Source organism: Dendrobates tinctorius, unplaced genomic scaffold (assembly GCF_039654945.1).
Source record: "Dendrobates tinctorius isolate UK_male_01 unplaced genomic scaffold, ASM3965494v1 ptg000084l, whole genome shotgun sequence".
Classification (NCBI taxonomy): domain Eukaryota; kingdom Metazoa; phylum Chordata; class Amphibia; order Anura; family Dendrobatidae; genus Dendrobates; species Dendrobates tinctorius.
The window spans coordinates 23025164-23047500 of record NW_027361752.1 but is presented as its reverse complement, the minus strand read 5'-3'; the positions used below and the strand labels follow the sequence as shown (position 1 = coordinate 23047500).

General features: G+C 47.0%; 1 protein-coding gene across 2 annotated transcripts in view; it reads right to left on the bottom strand.

Moving 5' to 3' along the window:
• The window catches only part of USP25 (ubiquitin specific peptidase 25), a 146383-nt gene extending 126015 nt beyond the window's left edge, over positions 1-20368 (bottom strand). Inside the window, exon 1 of one of the 2 annotated variants that reach the window (XM_073584479.1) lies at positions 19995-20368. In XM_073584479.1, coding sequence (XP_073440580.1) covers positions 19995-20036 — 42 coding nt within the window. In that variant the 5' untranslated portion in view covers positions 20037-20368. The remainder of the gene's footprint in view (positions 1-19994) is intronic. The other variant, XM_073584480.1, reaches the window with a different exon arrangement.
• Between the last annotated feature and the right edge of the window lie 1969 nt (positions 20369-22337).

The window sequence follows — 22337 nt, the reverse complement described above, 5'->3', positions numbered from 1 at the left end:
TAGACTTCTCCCACTATCAGCACTCTGGCATATTCTGAGAACAGAGGAAAAAGAGGTCAATCTAATAAGGGACAAAAAGCAAACTGGCACATACAGTGACATAACAGTGGAAATTCAGCACAACCCCAGCCAGGGCTGGCTGACCTGACCACACAAAAAACTGAATAGCCCAAACCAAATCAAATGTGAACATTAGCAAAGACAACTTAGCTTGAGAAGGCAGGAACTGAGCTGGAAACTAAGACCTCAGGAGGCAGGAACAAATCACCAGCATGGGAATAGGGAGTCGGCGGTCTTAAATCCAGTCTGAGACTCCAGAAGTCCAATCCTCTTCCTCATTATCAGGTGGCAGGTCTCTGTTAATTAGATCAGCTTCCCTACCTCCTGCCACCACCAGAGGGAGCCCGGAAAGAGAACTCACAACTCCTCTGTCGGCACAACCAGCTCCCTCACCAGAAACCAGAGGCAGACCAGAAAATGAGTTCACAACACTCCCCTTCCCAGGAGCTGTGGTATGTTCTGTACACGGTCAGACACAGGGGTGAGGGAGACAGAGCACAGGGGGAGACAGCTCAAACGGGACAGCACATGAGGGAACACAGCATAGGAAGGAGAGAGACAGCAGAAAAGGGGTATAGCACATGGAGTAGACAGGTAAAAAGAGAGCACAGACAGAAGTCAGAACATGGGGAAAGAGAGTGGATAGGTGGGTGAGAGATTCTCAACGCTGCAAAGCCTGCCCCCATCGTAACATTACCGCCCTCCCGATGCAATAGCATCGGGCCTCCATCTAGTATATTATAAGTAGTGATGAGCGAACGTGCTCTGATAAGGTGCTATCTGAGCATGCAAGAAAAACATGTTTAAGATCTCACGATTCCATGTCTCTCCACTGTTCACAGCCTGTTCGGTAATCTCTGCATGTGTTGTGACTGTCGAACAGCCGTGAGACATGCAGGCGTAGGTACTTTAACATATTTTTGAGCACGCCGAAGAAACTCGTTTAGCACCCGAGAATGCTCCGATAACACCTTATCCCAGCATGTTCGCTCATCACTAATTTTAGTACAAAAGCATTTGAGATGTTTGGAGAAAAAAAAAAAAAGAACACAAAAGCAAATCTTAGGCCTGTTTCACACTTCCGTTTGTCTCCATCAGTCAAGATCAGCCGTTTTGCAAAAAAAACGGATCCGCCATTTTTCTTGGCGGATCTGTTTTTTTCCCCATAGGCTTGCATTACCGGCGGATCTTGACGGATGGCCATCCGTTGGATCCGCTTTTTTGCGGATCCACCAAGATTTTGGCGTCCGCTGACAAGACTGGACGGACAATGCAACGTTTTTCTGGCTGGCCGGATCCGCACTTTACACTGCGCATGCCCGGCAGAATCGCCTTTGCAGTAAATTTAACCCTAAATCCCGATCTGGCGGCTGAGAAAAAATTTCTCTCTCTCTCTCCCTAGACAGCGGTTCCTTTAAATTTCTTCCTTCGCCGGATCCGTCAAAAAGCGGTCCGGTGGCACACGTTGATGTCCGTACGCAGGCGGATCCGTTTTCTGCCATTTTGGCGGATTACAACTGACCGAAAAAAACTGGTGTGTGAAACAGGCCTTAGTTTTAATCACAACGATGGGACCAATGTGAATCATTTTTTTCACATAGCTAGACCATGAACGTCCGAAAGATGTAAACCAAGTGCAGCTCTCTAATACCTATCGCTCGAGATTTGCCAAAAAAAAAAAAAAAAACGAACGCAAATATCAGTAACAAACAATTTTTAACCACAGACAAAAAGAAAAACAGTAAATCAAATAGAATTGTGCAAAATGTATAAGGCCGGTTTCACATTTGCGCTTCAGGGCGCAGCGACGGCCTGCGCATGGCCGCCGCTAAGCCCCGCCCCCTGTCGCGCCTCCGACAGTAGCTCCGCCTCCGGGCGCATGACGCTGCATGTGTCCCCTATCTTTATCACTGAGGACGCAGGCCGTGCGCAGTATGCGTTTGGCGGCGCCTGCGTCCTTTTGACGGTGCGCCGACCAGCGCCAAACGCAACCTGTTGCAATTTTGTTGCACTCGGCGTACCGTCAAAAGGACGCAGGCGCCGCCAAACGCATACTGCGCACGGCCTGCGTCCTCAGTGATAAAGATAGGGGACGCATGACGCATACAGTGTCATGCGCCCGGAGGTGGAGCTACCGGCGGAGGCGCTTAGCGGCGGCCGTGCGCAGGCCGTCGCTGCGCCCTGAAGCGCAAATGTGAAACCGGCCTAACACACCTGTATGGAATACCATGTACATTATTTGGGGCCTAGTAAGTACCGGAGGGCATGTCAAGCGAAAAAGAGAAGGGAGGTTGCATTGCCATAGACGATAGAACCAGGGCAGCGAGAACTGAACAGATTATCTCCAAAAAAAAAAAAAAAAGGAATTAGAAAAAAAGGGGAAGCAGAGTATTCAAATATTTACAATAATATATTATATTCTGATTATTTTTTCTATCACAAGTTTGTGTGTTCGTGTCTGTGCACGCACTGTATACATACACACACTTGTGATAGAAGAAAAGGGGAAGCTGAATATTCAAATTTGCAGAGATCTAGAGTGATGCAATACAGTTCCAGTTTCCATGTAAACGCACCACATTAAGAACGCTCCCCACAAGTACGATGTCCAAACCGAAACCGCGCTATTAACAGAAAAACTTAAATCTGTGCTAATTTTAGACTGGAAAGAGTTCTTGTTTCACGGAATGTAGAACATAAGGTTATGTTTTTTAAATAAGGAAAAGGGTAAGGCAAAAAAAAAAAAGAAATCTAAAGCATCTTCCATGTAACGCATCAGGAAAGTCAGGAGGTAAAAAAATAAAAATAAAATACCAAGTTCCATTGTATTATCTAAAGACAAAAAAAAAAACAAAGTAATAAAGAAAAAAGCTACAAACTTTTTTCTTTTTTTTACAACACCATTCCATTTTTACAGACAATTGACAGTTCTATAAAATGGAGGAGAGCCAGAAGAAGCGTGTACTCAGGCGAAACATCTTTTGATCATTCGTTGTATGTCTCTGTTGACCATCCTATGACTGAATAAAATGGCGGTTTTATGGATATGCCAATGGGGAGTGCCGCTTTCTATGTTTTCTACATTCTGCCTTCCAAGAATCAAGCTCTAGCTTTTTAAAGCGGAGCATTGTAAGATCCGGGCGTAGATTCCAAATATTTTGGATGACTCCGTTTCCTTATATTCGGGTGTGTAAGCAGTGCCAGCGCTTCTTCTTTGTTCACCTTCAATCATATAAAATAACAAAAACAAGTAAAAAAAAAAACTTGCCTAATCAATTTTCTTTGGTTGTTTACCGAATTCCAGGGGTGACCAAGGCCAAGGATTGCCTGCAGCAGTCACTTGTCAGTCAACAAAACATTCCTGCAGTAGAATGATCTGAGCCCAACAGTGTATCAGGGAAACGTTTGGTGCAGTGAGCTATACTCTTATTTTATATTATTAGCAATGTCTTGCAAAAAAAAAAAATCCTGGGGTTGGAAAACGCCTTTAAAATTATCAGTTCTCTATTGTGAGATTCTACTGGAATGGGACTTAAAAAGGGGTCATCTGGTAGTGTCCAGAATTAGTCACTTTTGCACCCCGTCATTGGGGTCCCTGTTTGGACCGTTAAAGACAGCCGTCTGATATCGGACTAGTGGCCAATTCACAGTCTCCTGGACAATAAAAAAAAAAAAAATCACCTGGTTCTGCATCCGGAGAGTACTTCCCCTTTAAGTTGCTGCGGGTTTTGCGGGGACGATGGGCAGCTTACTGACAGAAGGGGGGCACTCAGGTGAGTGATTGGCAGCGTGTAGACAGGATTTTATAGCGGCACACAAATTTAAGGCCAGTGATCAGCAATTAAGCTGCGGTAACAGCGGCGGCACTATTATTTTATCTCATACCCCCAATTACCCATTTCTTTTCTGGACTCTTTTAAAACCTCTTAATTGTGCTGTAATGCTCTATTCAGGGAGACACTGTGGGGGGCATAATATAGTACTTTTTTCCCCATTTGGTAGTAATCCTATTTGCACAGTATGACATCGCATAGGGCGGTATTACAACTCCCCGCTGTGGACTTATTACACGTGACCGGTGCAGCATTTTTTAAATCTCAAGTTATAGATTCAATTTCGTATTCAACATATTTCCCGTCTGGGAGACCTCTGCCAAATCCTATGTGCATAGTCTGACCTGGCACATCTCAGTATCCCATGACCGCCACCTGTTCCCCCGCACTTTACATTATAAGGTTTCACTGCCACGTCTGCCGTGCACCGTGCCAAGCAGTGAATACATCTGACGCCCGTTAACCTTTCCGGGATGGCTGGCGTCTCGCCGATCAAAAAGAAAACATCCTTTGCTGCAGCATTTTATATTACTTTCTGGGCTGACGGAACTTATGTAATGGTGGCCATATACGAGACAGAGGTCGGCCAGGCAGCCCGCTCACACGGATTTTTCTGCTGAGCCAAGTATGCGTGTTATTTCAGATGAATTGATAAGTGGCAGCCAGAAAAACCCAAGGCCGCTTATCTCACTGGGAACAATCAGAAATTCTACACTGTTAATTCTTTTAAGATTATACCCAAAGATATACGAGTCCCCCTGGGAATGAGCAGACGCAGTCCAACCACTGGTGGCACAAAGAATCAATATGGTGCCAGCGTTCATGGAGAGAACCTCTCCATGATCTTAGCAGGCAAAAGAATACGCAGAACCCCTTTACTCTTCACAATATACCATCTTAAATCTTTTAATTGGTAAAAAAGACCCAGCAACTGGGGGCCCTAAATGAGGTTTACAGAAGTCTGACTGTAGCCGTGTACTATTCATCATAAGCCCCAAAGCAGCTTTATTAGAATGTCTTTCAAGAACAAAGAATGATCTTGGGAAGCCGATAACTTGCAGGCGACAAATGTTCAGAGGATAAATACTGACCAAGTACCTCCTGTAATACCGTGTACTACCATGGTATTACACTGCGCCGGGGATATCACTGCCATCACTAAGGGTATGTGCACACGTTGCAGATTAGCCTGCGCAAGTTTCTGCAGAGAATCCGCATCTCTTAGCAGAAAACGCAAGGCAAAACGCTTGCCATCTTGCTGCGGATTTGGTCTGTGAACTTTCACCCTTATGCTTCTGCAGGAGACAAAGACAAAGAGAAAGACAAAGAGAAAGACAAAGAGAAAGACAAAGAGAAAGACAAAGACAGAGAGAGAGAGAGAATGAGAATATGTGCAAGACTGAAAACGCTGCTGCGGTTCCGCAAAGAGAATAGACATGCTGCGGGGAAAAAAAACGCTACAAATCTGTGCGGATTTTTCTGCAGCATGTGTCCAGCAATTCTTAATTTACCATTCACCAACATTGGCTGTGCACTACACTGCGGATTTGATGCAATTCCGCGCGTCCAAAAACACTGCGGATCCGCGTCAAAATACGCAACGTGTCCACATACCCTAAGGGTATGTGGACATGTTGCAGATTTCCCTGCAGAATGTTCTGCATGGAATCTGCATCTCTTGGCAGAATCCGCAGGTCAAAATCCGCACTTTTGTTTGCGTTTTTTGTGCGGATTGGCATGCGTATTAACTCTTGCGGGTTTCTATAATGGAATGGGTGTAAGAATGCATGCAGATCCGCCCAAAAAATTGACACGCTGCGGAAAATAAACCGCTGCGGATTCCGTACGGAATTTTCCGCAGCCTGTGCACAGCAATTTTTTCCCTAGTTGATTTACATTGTACTGTAAATCACTTGCGGATACGCAGCAAATCTGCAATGTGTGCACATACCCTAAGGCTTCACTCTCATTAGTGATTTGCTAATTTGAGAAAAATCGGTCAACGTTTCATCAGAGTTTTAGATCAGAATTTCATCAGATTTTCTGAGAAAATGTAAAAAAAAAAAAAAAAAAAATTATAGTTCCTCCACCTTTTCTCATCAGTTAGACAGAACTCAGATGCTGATTATCACCGACCCATAGACTTTCATTACGGAGTTTGATGTGACACTTAGATCATTACTGACCATGTCTCGAGGATTTTCTATGGACCACTCAGTCTGCAAAATAAATACCGTAACTCACAGACATGTGAAGACTCACATAGGTACGAGAGGCATCCGTGAAAAACACGGACAGAACTGATGTGTGCAGGAGCTGTAACTGATGCCAATGCTACAATCTATGTTAGGCCTCTTTCACACTTCAGTTTTTTACAGTCACAATCCGCCAGGTTTTGAAAAAAACGGATCCTCAATTTTTTTTTGAGGATCCGTTTTTTTTCCCCATTGACTTGCATTAATGGCGGATTGTGACGGATTGCTGTCCGTTGCACCCGTTTTTTTTCAGGATCCGCCAAAAGTTGCTGTCCGTCACCATCCTCAAAGATTTCAAAACGGAGCTTGTAACGTTTTTTTCCTCTGGCGGATCCTCCGGACACTCATTTAACCCTATGTCTTAGCTGAGATAAGTCATAGTGATATATACTGTGTGTGTATATATGTATATATATATATATATATATATATATATATATATATATATATATATATATATATATATATATATATACACACACACACACAGTATAGACCAAAAGTTTGGACACACCTCATTCAAAGTTTTTTCTTTATTTTCATGACTATGAAAATTGTCGATTCACTCTGAAGGCATCAAAACTATGAATTAACACATGTGGAATTATATAATTAACAAAAAAAGTGTGAAACAACTGAAATTACTGTGTGTCTTATATTCTAGGTTCTTCAAAGTAGCCACCTTTTGCTTTGATTACTGCTTTGCACACTCTTGGCATTCTCTTGATGAGCTTCAGGAGGTAGTCACCAGAAATGGTTTTCACTTCACAGGTGTGCCCTGTGAGGTTTAATAAGTGGGATTTCTTGCCTTATAAATGGGGTTGGGACCATCAGTTGTGTTGTGTAGAAGTCTGGTGGATACACAGCTGATAGTCCTACTGAATAGAGATGAGCGACTTTGCCTTTTTTAGGGTCGAGTCGGGTTTCATGAAACCCGATTTTCTCAAAAGTCGAGTCGAACGAAATTGGCCGACAATAGGGAAAAGTCGTGAAACACGAAACCCAATGCAAGTCAATGGGGAGAAAAGTCGGCAGTGAGTGGAGGACTGTAAACACACCTGGCATGAATTTTAACCCTAGAGGCGGCAAAATCTCTCTCTCTCTCTCTTTAAATTTCCTCATTTTCAGGATCTGTACCATCCGTTCACATCAGTTGAGAACGGATCCGCTTGTCTGACTTTTTGGCGGATTTGAACTGATGCAAAAAACTGAAGTGTGAAAAAGGCCATAGCAGACCTGGGCTTCACAACATGTGCTGGACCCTAGGAGACACATGGGCTATGCCCTTGTGCGGGGTATTACAGGGGTTATTACATTGGTACTCCCATTCCAGTAAGTGATTTATAACTAGAATTGGACCACCTGCGTTGACCATGATAAAGCTGTAGTACTAATAGAACTGGATCCCTGGCATTTTCTTGGATGGGGGCCAGCTGCAGTTCTCCACACTGCCAGATAAGAGGAGACTAATGATAATGAACTCAAAACAAAAGGCATGTCCTTTTCATGTGTTACTAGGATGCTTAAAAGCACAGCATGGGGACATTGTGAGTAAAGACCTAGTAACATGGTGTAAATCCTCAGTGCAGAAGACCTCTTACAATGACTGATGGCAAAGGCTATTGTTATGCCAGCACTAACCAAGATAGACATGCCCCTTTAAATAGGCAGCAGAGTGAATGATCACAGTCTTGGGGCACGCTGACCTGAAAGAAAAAAATCTTTTGAAATATCAGAAGTTTGATCAGTCGGTGTCCAGATACGGAGGCTGCGATCAATCGCTTGGAAGAGGAAAAAGTGCACTGGTGCCTGTATGTTTTAGCAATTGCTCTCAGCATAGAACATGTTAAAAAAAAAAATCTTTAAGTCAGCCATTACAATGGATGCTGATGAAACAAAGAAGGAATGCTTTTCCCCTGGAATCTGAAGAAAAACTCCAAAACTTTAGCTTTTTCTAAAGCAGTTTCTGCATGAAAAATGTGCTGATTTTTTAGGATTCAAAAAGAATTGTGGGAGCACAGCCACAGGCGTCAAGTTTTAGAACAGGATGGGGGGTTAGAATCGGGATGGAGTTCTGCAGGGTGAGCCCTACACCCCATTTTTAGGCCTGACAACAGAATCCATACAGACCCCATAATAATCAATGGGGTCTCACTAGTGGAAATAGAAGCAATTTTGGACATGAATTCCATTTGTCAATTCCTAAATCAGAACAGACCATCAATATTTCCAAATAAAATGGCCAGCCCGGCCACAGGTCGGCACAGGCCGCCAGCCCGGCCACAGGTCGGCACAGGCCGCCAGCCCGGCCACAGGTCGGCACAGGCCGCCAGCCCGGCCACAGGTCGGCACAGGCCGCCAGCCTCTTCTCTAGTATTTTCTCTATTGAATTATTTTTTTGTCTACTTTTATTTAAATACATATATATATATATATATATATATATATATATACACACACACACACACACACATATGTTTGTGCATTAAACTCATACCTTTTTATACATTACTCGCTGGACGTTTTGCTCCATTTTTCACTGTTTTACCTACCACTAACATGTACCTACTGGTATGATTTTTCTAGGGGATATATATATATATATATATATATATATATATATATATATATATAATTAGTTTAATTTGATGCGTGCGGCTCCATGTATTGCTATGAGGCCGCACGCTCTGACCCGAGTGCCGGGTATTAACATTTGAGACTCGACCGTATTCCTCGCATGTGTGCTCCCGGCCTTAATGACTGTTACGTGTTACGGAACCATTCAGCACCCAGAATATGTTGTGCAGTTATATGTATGTATAATAGGTTCCATGTGAGATGCATGTCCCTAATGCATCAGCCCACAGGCTGCGCCCCTGGGCAGAGGGGACACGATATTCCCCTTTTGTCCCCCCCCCTTTGTAATTCCCACAGTAAATATCGGCAGGCTCCGGCTATTGTAATGTATGTCTGGCCTGCCCTCTGTATCTGTGTGATATATTCTGTGTCCTGTGAGTAAAGTGTTGTCAGACTGGAAATACATGGAGAAGCAGTGATCTTTTATATGCGCCCATGTAACCAAGGAATTCCAGCCAGCGTCCTTTATTCAGACTTCAGCCAAAGCAGAGTGGACCTCCGGAAATATGGGGTGGTACTGAAAGAGGTACCCGAGATAGGAAGACCCCGTTACAATGTCTATTTATCGAATCTTCAAAACCTTACACAACCTGTGAGCAAGTGTGTCTCAGTTTTTTGGAACAGGTCCACTGCAAAAAAAAACAAAACACCTAAACAAATTGCTTAGAAAGCACTTGAAAGACTCTCCTGTAAAACCACTTCGGTGTTCATTGTTTTGATCATTTCTTCTGCTTCAGATTTTGAAAACACCTGGTACAAAAAAAAAAAAAAATTGTCCTTGATATCCTCATGCAGACGTCCTTGCAAATCAGTCCGAGCATGGATCACAAAGCGCAGGTGTCCTGATCCAAGCGTGAAAGCTTCATATTTATCCCTGACGTTCGGGTCAGGAGCGCCACGGCCAGTCAACGCACTGCAATCTGTGCTCGGGCCGATTTGCAGGAACGTTAGCATGAGCCTGAACAGTCCTTGAAAATCAGATGGCATCTGAGTAATTTCAAATTGTTTTTCAAGGACCCATAGACTTGCATTGGCGAGTTTGTTCCAACACTGACCACTATCACTGATGTCTCTAGGATTTTGGGCAGACATCTTGACCAGATTATTGTAGGTACGAATATGCCATCCTTGAAAAACACCGGATCTCAAAAAATACAGACGCAAGAATGAGCCCCAGCGGTAACACTGACCTTAATTACACGCGGTGCAGCTTATGAATCTTACAAGCCTCTCACTGAAAAGGCTTCTAAAACATTTCAATTTATCCACTGCAAAATCCTATAGTGCTCAGGAGCCAGCTGGATTTAAAGGGAACAACTCATCAGAAAATTAGCTTTTAGCAACAAATAAAAAAAAAAAATCTGCAATTTTATATCTCAGATCATGATCTGCACTAAAAACTCAATTTTTATTCCTGCTACTTTCACACACTGTCCACATGGGGGGGCTATTTGAGGCCATGTGCACACGATGCATTTTTCCTGCGGATCCGCAGCGGATTTTACCGCGCAGAAACGCTGCGGATCCGCAAAGTGATTTACAGTACAATGTAAATCAATGCAAAAAAAAAAAACACTGTGCAGACGCTTGTGCCAGGGCTGTGGAGTCGGAGTCGTGGAGTCGGAGTTAGTTTTGGTTGGAGTCGGAGTCGGTAGAAATGTACCGACTCCAGCTTTAAAAAAAATGTATTAATATTTCATAATTGAACTTTCATATGAATTTTATAAATGTTACTCAAATATATATGTTCTATCAAACTATGAACAACAGTGATAAGCAGTTCTGCTGGAGATAGAGACATTTCTTACTTCTTGTGTGTCACTGTTCTCCACTGCCCTTATCTAATCTTATACTTGGTTAACCTCATGCTGCCCCAACCCCCCTACTTACAATGTATGAAACTGAAAGTGAAAATATGTTGCAAATTCTTAGTAGTAAAGCTCCTCCTGTAGACTAGATCATACTAGGTGTGCGTCTTCCAAGCATCTCACAGCTGCCTGCTACTCAGAAGAGGAAGACTGTAAGAAGTATTATCCTTTCAACAAACTTTGCATCAGTTAACTGTGAGTACATGAGGAATAACAACAGTATTACTGACCACTATATCAGTTGTACGACCTGGCAATAATTTTGTACAATTGTTTTTAGGAAAAACAATTGTCATTTGGATTGTGAATGCAGAATTAAAAACCTGAGAATGTCAAAGAAGCATCACATTAAATCAGCTGTATTTGAACATTTCACCATCACTCAAGATAGAAACATTATGTCTGTCAGTGTATGACAAATGATCCAGACGAAAACAAATGCTGTGAAGCCAAGATGAGTGCATATTCAGGCAAAGATAAAAATGCTCCTACCAGAGCTTCTAATCTAAAGAGACATTTACAGCGCTTTCATCCAGAAGTCCTGAAAGCAGAGGATGAGAAAGACTGCATCCAAACCAATGAACCAGTGCCCAGCTCTTCCAGCCAAACAAAGGAGCAGAGAACTTTGCAGCCATCAGTTGCAAGATATTTTGTCAGTGACAAAGTTACTGTGACAATGACAGTAGATACATTTAAAAACAGATCATAGAGCTTGTTGTAAAGGATAGTGTGCCTATTTCATTATTTTCACAATCAGCTTTTATGTGTCTGAATGGGGAAATGGCCCGCAAGCTTGGTGTTTCTCTGGAGAGAGAGAGTATTAGAAAATTAGTAATCGAAGAAGCTTTTAAACAAAAGGAAGAACTTAAAAAAACTCTCAAGGGACGCTTTCTGTTTCTTAAAATGGATGCCTGCACACGTCACAGAGAACTATTTTGCCATCAATGTCCGATTTGTTTGTGACAAAAATGAAATAGTTACCAAGACATTGGCAGTAAAAGACACCAAAGCTCATCACACCAGTGAGTTTCTCCAGGTCTTGGTGGAAAAGGTTTTGCAAGACTATGAACTTAAAAAAGAGCATGTTCTTTCTGTCGTAACTGACAATGCTTCAAATATGATAAGTACTATTAAGCTAATGAATGAGAGTAATGATGGTGACCAGCAGCTAGAAAAACATTCTGGGTCCACAGACACAGAAATGTTTGAAATAGAGGAACACAGTATTGTAACTGAGGAGCAAACTGAAGTTGCTTCAGATGAACAGCAACATGATAGTTTAGATCTTGTTGAAACTGTGTCAATATGTTCTTTCATTCATCACATGCGCTGTGTTGTGCATACGCTACAGCTGGCTATAAGAGACAGTCTGCAAGAAGGACATGCTGCTGCACTGATTGGCAAGGTGAGAAAATTGGCTACTGTTGCCAGAACCCCTAAAGTTGACTCAATTTTGAAGAGACGTGCTGGAAAAGGGGCAATTATTGATCAAGCCACACGATGGGGCAGTACTTACTTAATGATTCAGCGCTTGGTTGAACTGAAAACCTTTCTTGTAGACATGGCTAACCCTCAACTGACGCTAAATGAAAGTCAGTGGAATCAGGTGACTGAGCTGGAAAAATTGCTAGAGCACCCATTTACAGTGACTAAAAAATTACAAGCAGAGGACTTAACTCCAGGTATTTTCTTAAAGGAGTGGAAGAACCTGATGTTTCGCCTGTCCCAAAGAGGAGGGTTAATTGCAAGTGGCATTGCTACATCAATGAAACGGAGAGAGGAGCTACTATTACAAAATAACATTCTTTTGGCAGCTGTTTATGTAGACCCAATGCATCGGATTCTTCTAGATGATCAACAGCTAAGTAAAGGAAAAGAAGCTCTGTTTGAAATAGCAGTAAGGATGAAAGGGTTGCAGAACAGTCAGGAGGAACAAGAAGAATTTGGTCGTCCTGCCACATCTTCACCCTCATCAACTGATGAAGAATTTAATTTAGAAAAATATTTGGATCACAAGGACCGTGCAAAGCGTTCCCGCATAGAAGAAGAGTCATCCCCATCAAGGAACACAGCCAGTACATTTCAGCAGAATTTTTCATGTGCACTAAAAGAAATTGAGAAATTTGACCGTTCATCAAAAATAACAGTGCAAAAAGCGATTCCTCTGTATCCTGACATTGTCAGAGATGTTGCCCGAGTGGTTACTGCTTTGCCACCAACACAAGTTAGTGTAGAGAGGTTGTTCTCTGCTCTCAAAATAATTAGATCAGATTTGAGGGCATCCATGAAGGAGGATCTGACAGAGGCAATACTTTTTCTGAGGACAAATTTATAGATTTCTTCTTATTAACTGCATAAAAGTGTTTATTGCATATTTACTTAGTTTATAAAAGTTTATAAAAGTTATTTGCTATATTCTAATTAATGTAGTTTTTGCTCTAAGTGGTCTGATTACTTATATGATGGTGAGAAACTGAATAAGCACGATGTTTAATATTTTACAACAGTAAATTTGTTGTTATGAATTGGCCATTTATGAAGGAGTCGGAGTCGGAGCCTGATAAAATCCAGGAGTCGGAGTCGCAGCTGTGGCTTACCGACTCCACAGCCCTGGCTTGTGAAGTACAAAAAATGCAGCAAGTCACTTCTTTTGTGCGGTTTTCCACTTGCTCCATTCTCCAAATTCGCAGGGGGAAATCCGCAGTGGAAAACTGCACACAATCAGGAAGAAATCCACAGGAAAAATTCTTCAAATCTGCAGGACAAAAAAGTACATGTGCACTTAGCCTGAGACTCATACCACCTGCAGTTTCAGACACAATTTTCAGCAGATGTCCACACGTCTATACACGAGGGATTTAAACAATAAATCATTTTCTGATCACTTTCCTTTTAAAGTGGACTAAAGTGGCCAATCCTTGCTCTTTTTTTATTCCAGCTGATCCAGTAAGTTTTCATTGCTTGTTTTAAAAATGCATTATATGGTCCCTGGGTAGTGATGAGAAAATGTGCTGGGATAAGGTGTTATCTCAGCATGCTCTGGTGCTCACATGCTAACCGAGTGACTTTGGTGTGCTCGAAAAGTATGCTCGGGTCCTCGCTGCTGCATGTCTCGATTCTTTTCAACCGCTGCAACACATGCAGAGACAGTCTGTTTCTTAGACAGTCCCTGCATGTGTTGCGGCTGTCGAACAGTGGCGAGACATGCAGCTGCAGGGAGTCAAACATTTTTTCGAGCATGCCGAAGACATGTTAGCACCCGAGGATGCTCAGATAACACGTTATTCGCCCCTCACCATTCCACAGATATGGATTCCTTTTACTGCCCCCAGCATCTAGAAACCAGGTGACTTTCTAAATAACCTGGTAAGAAAGCTTCTTATAGAGATCATCATATTCAAGTAAAAAAGTTAAATATGAACATGTACATAAAAATACATTATATACAGTATATTTTTGCGTATAATTAGTTTTTCACACTTGCCTCTAAAATACCATGACGATATTGAGAACCCTACTGTCTAAGGGCTCATTCACAAGTCCGATTTTCACATACAAGTGTTATCCATAGGATGCGCCGACCACACAACGGGGGGGGGGGGGGAGAGGGGGGAGATGCGCTGGACACACAACGGGGGGGGGAGAGGGGGGGATGCGCCGGCCACACAACGGGGGGGGGAGAGGGGGGGATGCGCCGGCCACACAACGGGGGGAGGAGGGAGATGCGCCGGCCACACAACGGGGGGAGGAGGGAGATGCGCCGGACACACAACGGGGGGGGGGGGAGAGGGGGGGATGCGCCGGCCACACAACGGGGGGAGGAGGGAGATGCGCCGGCCACACAACGGGGGGAGGAGGGAGATGCGCCGGCCACACAACGGGGGGAGGAGGGAGATGCGCCGGCCACACAACGGGGGGAGGAGGGAGATGCGCTGGACACACAACGGGGGGAGGAGGGAGATGCGCCGGCCACACAACGGGGGGAGGAGGGAGATGCGCTGGACACACAACGGGGGGGGGGGAGAGGGGGGGATGCGCCGGCCACACAACGGGGGGAGGAGGGAGATGCGCTGGACACACAACGGGGGGGGGAGAGGGGGGGATGCGCCGGCCACACAACGGGGGGAGGAGGGAGATGCGCCGGCCACACAACGGGGGGAGGAGGGAGATGCGCTGGACACACAACGGGGGGGGGAGAGGGGGGGATGCGCCGGCCACACAACGGGGGGAGGAGGGAGATGCGCCGGCCACACAACGGGGGGAGGAGGGAGATGCGCCGGCCACACAACGGGGGGAGGAGGGAGATGCGCTGGACACACAACGGGGGGGGGAGGGAGATGCGCTGGACACACAACGGGGGGGGGGGAGGGAGATGCGCTGGACACACAACGGGGGGGGGGTGCGCCAGCCACACAACGGGGGGAGGAGGGTGATGCGCTGGACACACAACAGGCTGGTAGGCGCCGGCCACACAACGGGGGTGGGGGGGACTTTGGGGATGCGCCGGCCGCACAAAGGGAGGGGGGGGGGGGGGGGGAGGGGGATGCGCCGGCCACACAACAGGGGAAGGAAGGGGATGTGCCGGCCACACAACAGGGGAAGGAAGGGGATGTGCCGGCCACACAAAGATCTTTTTAGGCATGCGTAAAATATGCATCATTGGTTGGGCAACAAAACAACTGTGTGAATGGGCCTTAAAAAGGAACAATTCCCAAATCACGCTTGGTTAATATTGTGATGTTTCAGAGAAAAAATTCTTTAAGGGTTCAGTCACACTAGTGTAGATTCCCTCATGAGAGAGAAATGGGACGATTATGCTAATGAAATCGGATCAAGCTCTGTCAGAGCGTAATCAGTGTCAACTGAGTGGGATCCGATCCTCTTGCATGAAATAATCGCGGCACAGGTGTGGAAAACACGGAGAACGCAATTTCTCCAACTTCTCCATTGCCTCTGTGAGCGTACATCAGTCTGACATCCGAGTGCAGACTGATGTTTCACACGCACCCATAGACTTGTGGTGTGTGTTCCACTTGCAGCAATTGTTTTGTCATGCTGAATCGACAAAAAATCATAGATCTGTGTTGCCCCATAATATAACACTGGGAAGAGAAAACATTGCACAGCACTCGGCCATGTTATAGGGTAGCGTACGGGAGCCCTAAAACAGACGACTAGTCAGAGACGTGTGCCCCGTTGGCTTCTCCATGACTCACTCTTCCTTCCCTGTGTGGCAGAAACCTGCCGATCTAGCTAAGCAGGGTGACGCCAGGGGGACATACCTCTGCGACTGGTTGTCCGTTTCAGAGCTCATGTGTCATCAGAAAATGCTGTTTAGACCAGGTTTTTAGGCTGCATGCATTTTCTAAATTTTTAACATTTCTAAATAAAAAAAACGTGTACAGAGGTGTCACCTTGTCGCTGTAACCCTGCCTCTGCTGATAATGAAACTGCTGTAAGCACTTCCTGAAAGGACAGGAATTAGGAGTCTAAAAGTTCTTCAGTGGCCAGTGAGAAAAACAGAAAGACTACTAATCTTGCTTTCTTCATAAAAAATAATGTTTTAAAGTAAGTTTTCTGGGAAGCTCTAGAACATTCTAGACTAAAACACATTTACAACGACTCAGTCGTTCTCCGATTCGTGATGCCCGTGGACTGGGTGGCATAAGTCATCCGACAGGTTCGCTTTCACCTGTATGGAAGCGGGAACAGAAAAATAAAACCCACAAGCGGTCAGCGAGCGCACCATGACAATCCTATGGCCTCACACGTTCTGTACCCCCGCCTGGCCCAACCAGAAACATTGACTTTCCCAAGGACTCATATACGTCAACTACAAAAAATGAAAACACGCCATTTTTCATCAGTTTGCAGAATTTGTTTTCATCTTTCTTTTGTGTTTATGTGACAGCTATTACCATCTGTGTAATACAAAAAATATATATATTGGGATTCATCAAGATTCTCCGAGCTACAAGTCAGAAAACATCAGATCACACACCAGTATCAACCATATCTCGGGAAATTTTGAGCGACTTCTTTCCACAGAATATGGACGTGCTCAGTTCACAAAAAAAAAAATCACAGAGCCGTGAATAGGCCTATATTCATGGGCAGCATGGTGTCTCATTGGTTAGCACTGCACGGTGGCTCAGTGGTTAGCACTGCACGGTGGCTCAGTGGTTAGCACTGCACGGTGGCTCAGTGGTTAGCACTGCACGGTGGCTCAGTGGTTAGCACTGCACGGTGGCTCAGTGGTTAGCACTGTTGCTTTGCAACGCTGGCGTCCTGGGTTCAAATCCCCCACCAAGGACAACATCTGCAAGGAGTTTGTATGCTCTCCCCGTGTTTGCCTGGATTTCCTCCAGGTTCTCCGATTTCCTCCCACACTCCAAAGACATACTGATAGGGAATGTAGACTGTGAGCCCCAATGGGGACAGAGATGATGAATTCTATAAAGCGCTGTGGAATTAATGGTGCTATATATGTCAGTAAAATAAATAAAATTCACCCTGAGAGGGTCGGACTGTGGAGAAACCATTGTTCTTGTCAGGAGAGGTATTGTTTCTGACAAAGATAGAAGGTGGGTATAAGCCTTTTCATCCAGGTATCATGGAGGTCCAAAGTGCGGGTGGATGGACAGAACCACGTCAATAAAAGTCAGAAACCACCAGCATGTCATTATGCAACTCGAATTTAGAGCTTAGTAAGGGAAAAGTTTCTGCAATTCTGGAAAAGTAGACATTACAGCACAATGATAGGTTGTCACCCAACTTTCTCAAACTCCAGAGAGACAAATCTGACACTCATGTCCAAGCAACAGTACCGCAATACAGCAGGACAGGCTGGCCTTCTAATCCAGGCAACAAGAGCCACAGTCGGGGTGAGGAGCTGGAATGCTTACCATCAGGGCATCACCCAGCTTTCCCGAAATCAGATAATCGGGAAACAGTGAGCAGACTCGGACCGCACAATGACTAAACATGTGAGCTTCTAGAAGAGCTGCAAGGTGGCTGAAAAAATTAAAATCAGTCTCAAGGAGTACGTTGAAGTCTACGGGGGCTCAGTGGTGTCCCACGCTGCGTTCATGCCTTCTGTCAGGGATTATTGCCAACCTCCACAGCTGACAGAGGCCTTATAGAGGCACGTCACCCACCGACCACCACTGGGGCTACACACTGACTATGGCCAGGACACAGGTCACATGGACAGAGATCCTTGTAGGCCGCCGCTGCTGCATTGCCAGTGAATGGGGGGGGTCACACGTTGCCACGACACAAGTCACAAAAACACAGCGATTCGGACTTTTAGCGATTTGCGGGTGGCAATATAACCCCATTCACTGGCTTATGTCGGTGGCACTCGGCGCTCCTTAGCCGCGAGATGTATCTCACCAAAATCACCATAAATCCCCGGCCCTGCACCCCGCAGTCTGCGTTTTCTTGCAGGAGCCGACGGTATAGGAGAAAGCAGCCGCTGCCATTTCCTCCAGCTGTGATACAGAGATTACAAGAATACGGCACAAACCTGTGCCACCGACAGAACAGGGCCACCCGTCACGTATAACACCCGCTTATTACGCCCCCACCTTTGTAAGAGACCCCATCTTCTGCTGCCGGAGTACTCACATTAGTTTGCAGACAGGCAGGGGAGTGACAGCAGCGCCCCACCCCCAGCTCCAGGATTAGGCTTCTAGACCACGAGCTGGAGTAAGAGAGAAGCCGGGGAAGGCGTCACCACGCACGGCCACCCACCTGCCAGCGGCCCCCCACCCTGGGGAATGAAACATCAGACCCTGTGCTCATCAGGGTGGACAGATCGTTACCAAGGGGGGGGCAGCAACAATGTATCACCCAGCACATCACATGGACAGATATGGGGGGCTGCAGCCGCAGAGACCCCAACAATGTGTCCACTGGGCCGAACACCATGCATCACACATACACATATAGGGGGCTCCAGCCGCAGAGACCCCGACAGTGTCCATAGGGCCAGACACCATATATCACATATAGGGGGCTCCAGCCGCAGAGACCCCGACTGTGTCCATAGGGCCAGACACCATGTATCACATATAGGGGGCTCCAGCCGCAGAGACCCCGACTGTGTCCATAGGGCCAGACACCATGTATCACATATAGGGGGCTACAGCTGCAGAGACCCCGACAGTGTCCATAGGGCCAGACACCATGTATCACATATAGGGGGCTCCAGCCGCAGAGACCCCGACTGTGTCCATAGGGCCAGACACCATGTATCACATATAGGGGGCTACAGCTGCAGAGACCCCGACAGTGTCCATAGGGCCAGACACCATGTATCACATATAGGGGGCTCCAGCCGCAGAGACCCCGACTGTGTCCATAGGGCCAGACACCATGTATCACATATAGGGGGCTCTAGCTGCAGAGACCCCGACTGTGTACATAGGGCCAGACACCATGTATCACATATAGGGGGCTCCAGCCGCAGAGACCCCGACAGTGTCCATAGGGCCGGACACCATGTATCACATATAGGGGGCTCCAGCCGCAGAGACCCCGACTGTGTCCATAGGGCCGGACACCATGTATCACATATAGGGGGCTCCAGCCGCAGAGACCCCGACTGTGTCCATAGGGCCAGACACCATGTATCACATATAGGGGGCTCCAGCCGCAGAGACCCCGACTGTGTCCATAGGGCCGGACACCATGGATCACATATAGGGGGCTCCAGCCGCAGAGACCCCGACTGTGTCCATAGGGCCGGACACCATGTATCACATATAGGGGGCTCCAGCCGCAGAGACCCCGACAGTGTCCATAGGGCCTGACACCATGTATCACATATAGGGGGCTCCAGCCGCAGAGACCCCGACTGTGTCCATAGGGCCGGACACCATGTATCACATATAGGGGGCTCCAGCCGCAGAGACCCCGACTGTGTCCATAGGGCCAGACACCATGTATCACATATAGGGGGCTCCAGCCGCAGAGACCCCGACAGTGTCCATAGGGCCAGACACCATGTATCACATATAGGGGGCTCCAGCCGCAGAGACCCCGACTGTGTCCATAGGGCCGGACACCATGTATCACATATAGGGGGCTCCAGAGACCCCGACTCTAGAGAGCAAGCTCCGAGGCCCAGTGACTTACTGCTGGCTGTACAGCGCTGCAGACTATGCTGGAGCCATACACCTCCCCCCTGCAGTAGAGGATGGCACCACAGCTCAGCAGTGCATGCCCTGGCACACAGTGTGCCCCCATGCACATAATTTGGGGGGTGCACTGACTGGCAGAGCAGGAGATGGAGGGGGCACTGTGCACAGAGCGGGGGGCAGCAGGGCGGCTCATACCTTCTGGGAGTTCTGCTGCAGGACATTTTGCTCCACGGTCATGGCCCAGCTCCTCCCCTCCTCCCGCAGCTTCTGCTGAGATCCAGAACACGGGGCAGCGGCTGCAGTGACCGGGTGTCAGGACAGCTGGGCGGGTACATGAGCCATGCACTGCGGGGGGTCGTGCAGCCGGGAATAGACGCCCCAACCAGGCTGCAACTGCGGCTACCGACACCGCCCGAGTCTCCCAGCGGCGGCCGCCTCACCACTCCCACTCCTCACATGTCCAGCAGGGGGCGGCCGCTCTCCGCCAGTGCTACTCCGCACATGTCCATCAGGGGGCGGCCGTCCTGGAGTGTTACCGCTCCCCGCCCTGATACTGCGCGGCGCTCACTATGGCGGCCGTACTGCGCTCACATGGGCTCTCCTGTGAGCGCCTCCACCCACCGGCCGCCACTGAGAGAATGGCGGCGGCCGGGTACAGAGCTGCCCAGAGACGCTCCATTGTAGGCTCCTCAATACAGAGCGGGTGGAGGGGACGAGGTGCTGCTCTGAGGGGCCTGAAAAACCCACTGAGGCGCAGGAGGAAGTGTAGGCTGAGTGCAGACGGACTTTTTGAACATGCGGATTTTTCCGCGCAGAATGGAAGAAATCCGCAGGTTAAATGACCTGCATTTTTCCTGCGGATTTCTTCCATTTTTCATGCGGTTTTCATGCTGTTTTTGTGCGGCTTTCCATTGCGGTTTTCCCCCTGCGGATTTGGTGACAGGGGAGATGGAAAACCGCACAAAAGAAGTAACATGCTGCGGATTTTGTACCGCGGGAAAACCACGTGGAAAAATCCGCAGCGTCTGCACAGCGTTTTTTTTTACATTGATTTAAAGGCTACTGTACATCACAATGCAGAAATGCAACGTTTCTGCGCGGTAAAATCCGCTGCGGATTCTGCTGCGTTTCCGCAGACATGGTCCAGTAACATGTTATCCTATGGCATTTCAAAACCGTTCTGCTCACGCTGTGGTTTTTTCCGCGCGGTTTTGCTGCGGTTTACAAACCGCAGCATGTCAATTGTTTGGGCGGATTCCGCAGCGGTTTCACACCTTTAGCATAGTAGAGGTGTAAAACCGCAGGGCAAAACTACAGGTCACTTTACCTGCGGATCTGCGCGGAAAAACCCGCAGGTGAATCTGCAGGCAGCGTGTGCACATAGCCTCACAGGCCGTGTAGTGTGGATGGGAGGCAAGAAATAACGCACACACACAAACATAGACGCTGTGTATACACAGACATGTATACACACGAGGCTGAAGTTGGCTTCTTATTCGGCAATTTTTTCCTTTCTGTTTTTTTATAGGTTTAACAACAAAAAGTAATCACAATAATAATATACAATGCAGCGAGGCGCCCTGATGTGAATACACTAAAAACAGCTACAAAAATAGGCACCAAAGGGCGTTAATGAAAGGGTTAAATGACTTTGGGCCACTGATATCACACTGCAGACGTATAGAACAGGGAACCCCACGTCAAACCCAGGACCCTGCAGCCTGGCCCAGATGGGTTCTGGGCATCAGAACTGGCATCAAAGTGGGCAGACAGTCGAGTTTGATGATTTGAATAAATGTAAATACTTACAGTATTTCCCCCAAAAATTGAGAAAAGTATTCAAGGTGCGATACCTTTAACCAGAGAAATTATATTCGCAAGCTTTCAAGGCTCAGAAGGCCCCTTCATCAGGCTGTTACTGAGAAGAGATGGCACCATTTATATAGGAATTATACATGTCCTGGATGGACGAGGTGGACGGAGAGGAGTGGCGCGTGTACGAAGTGTGCAGTTAGGAGCCGCGCGTGTACGAAGTGTACAGAACGGAGCCGCACGTGTACGAAGTGTACAGAGCGGAGCCGCGCGTGTACGAGGTGTACGGAGCGGAGCCGCGCGTGTACGAGGTGTACGGAGCGGAGCCGCGCGTGTACGAGGTGTACGGAGCGGAGCCGCGCGTGTACGAGGTGTACAGAGCGGAGCCGCGCGTGTACGAGGTGTACAGAGCGGAGCCGCGTGTGTACGGTGTACAGAGCGGAGCCGAGTGTGTACGAGGTGTACGTAGCGGAGCCATGTGTGTACGAAGTGGAGCCGTGTGTGTACGGAGCAGAACCGTGTGTGTACGAAGTGTAGAGCGGAGCAGTGTGTGTACGAAGTGTACAGAGCGGAGCCGTGTGTGTACGAAGTGTAGAGAGCGGAGCCGTGTGTGTACGAGGTGTACAGAGCGGAGCCGCGTGTGTACGGTGTACAGAGCGGAGCCGAGTGTGTACGAGGTGTACGTAGCGGAGCCATGTGTGTACGAAGTGGAGCCGTGTGTGTACG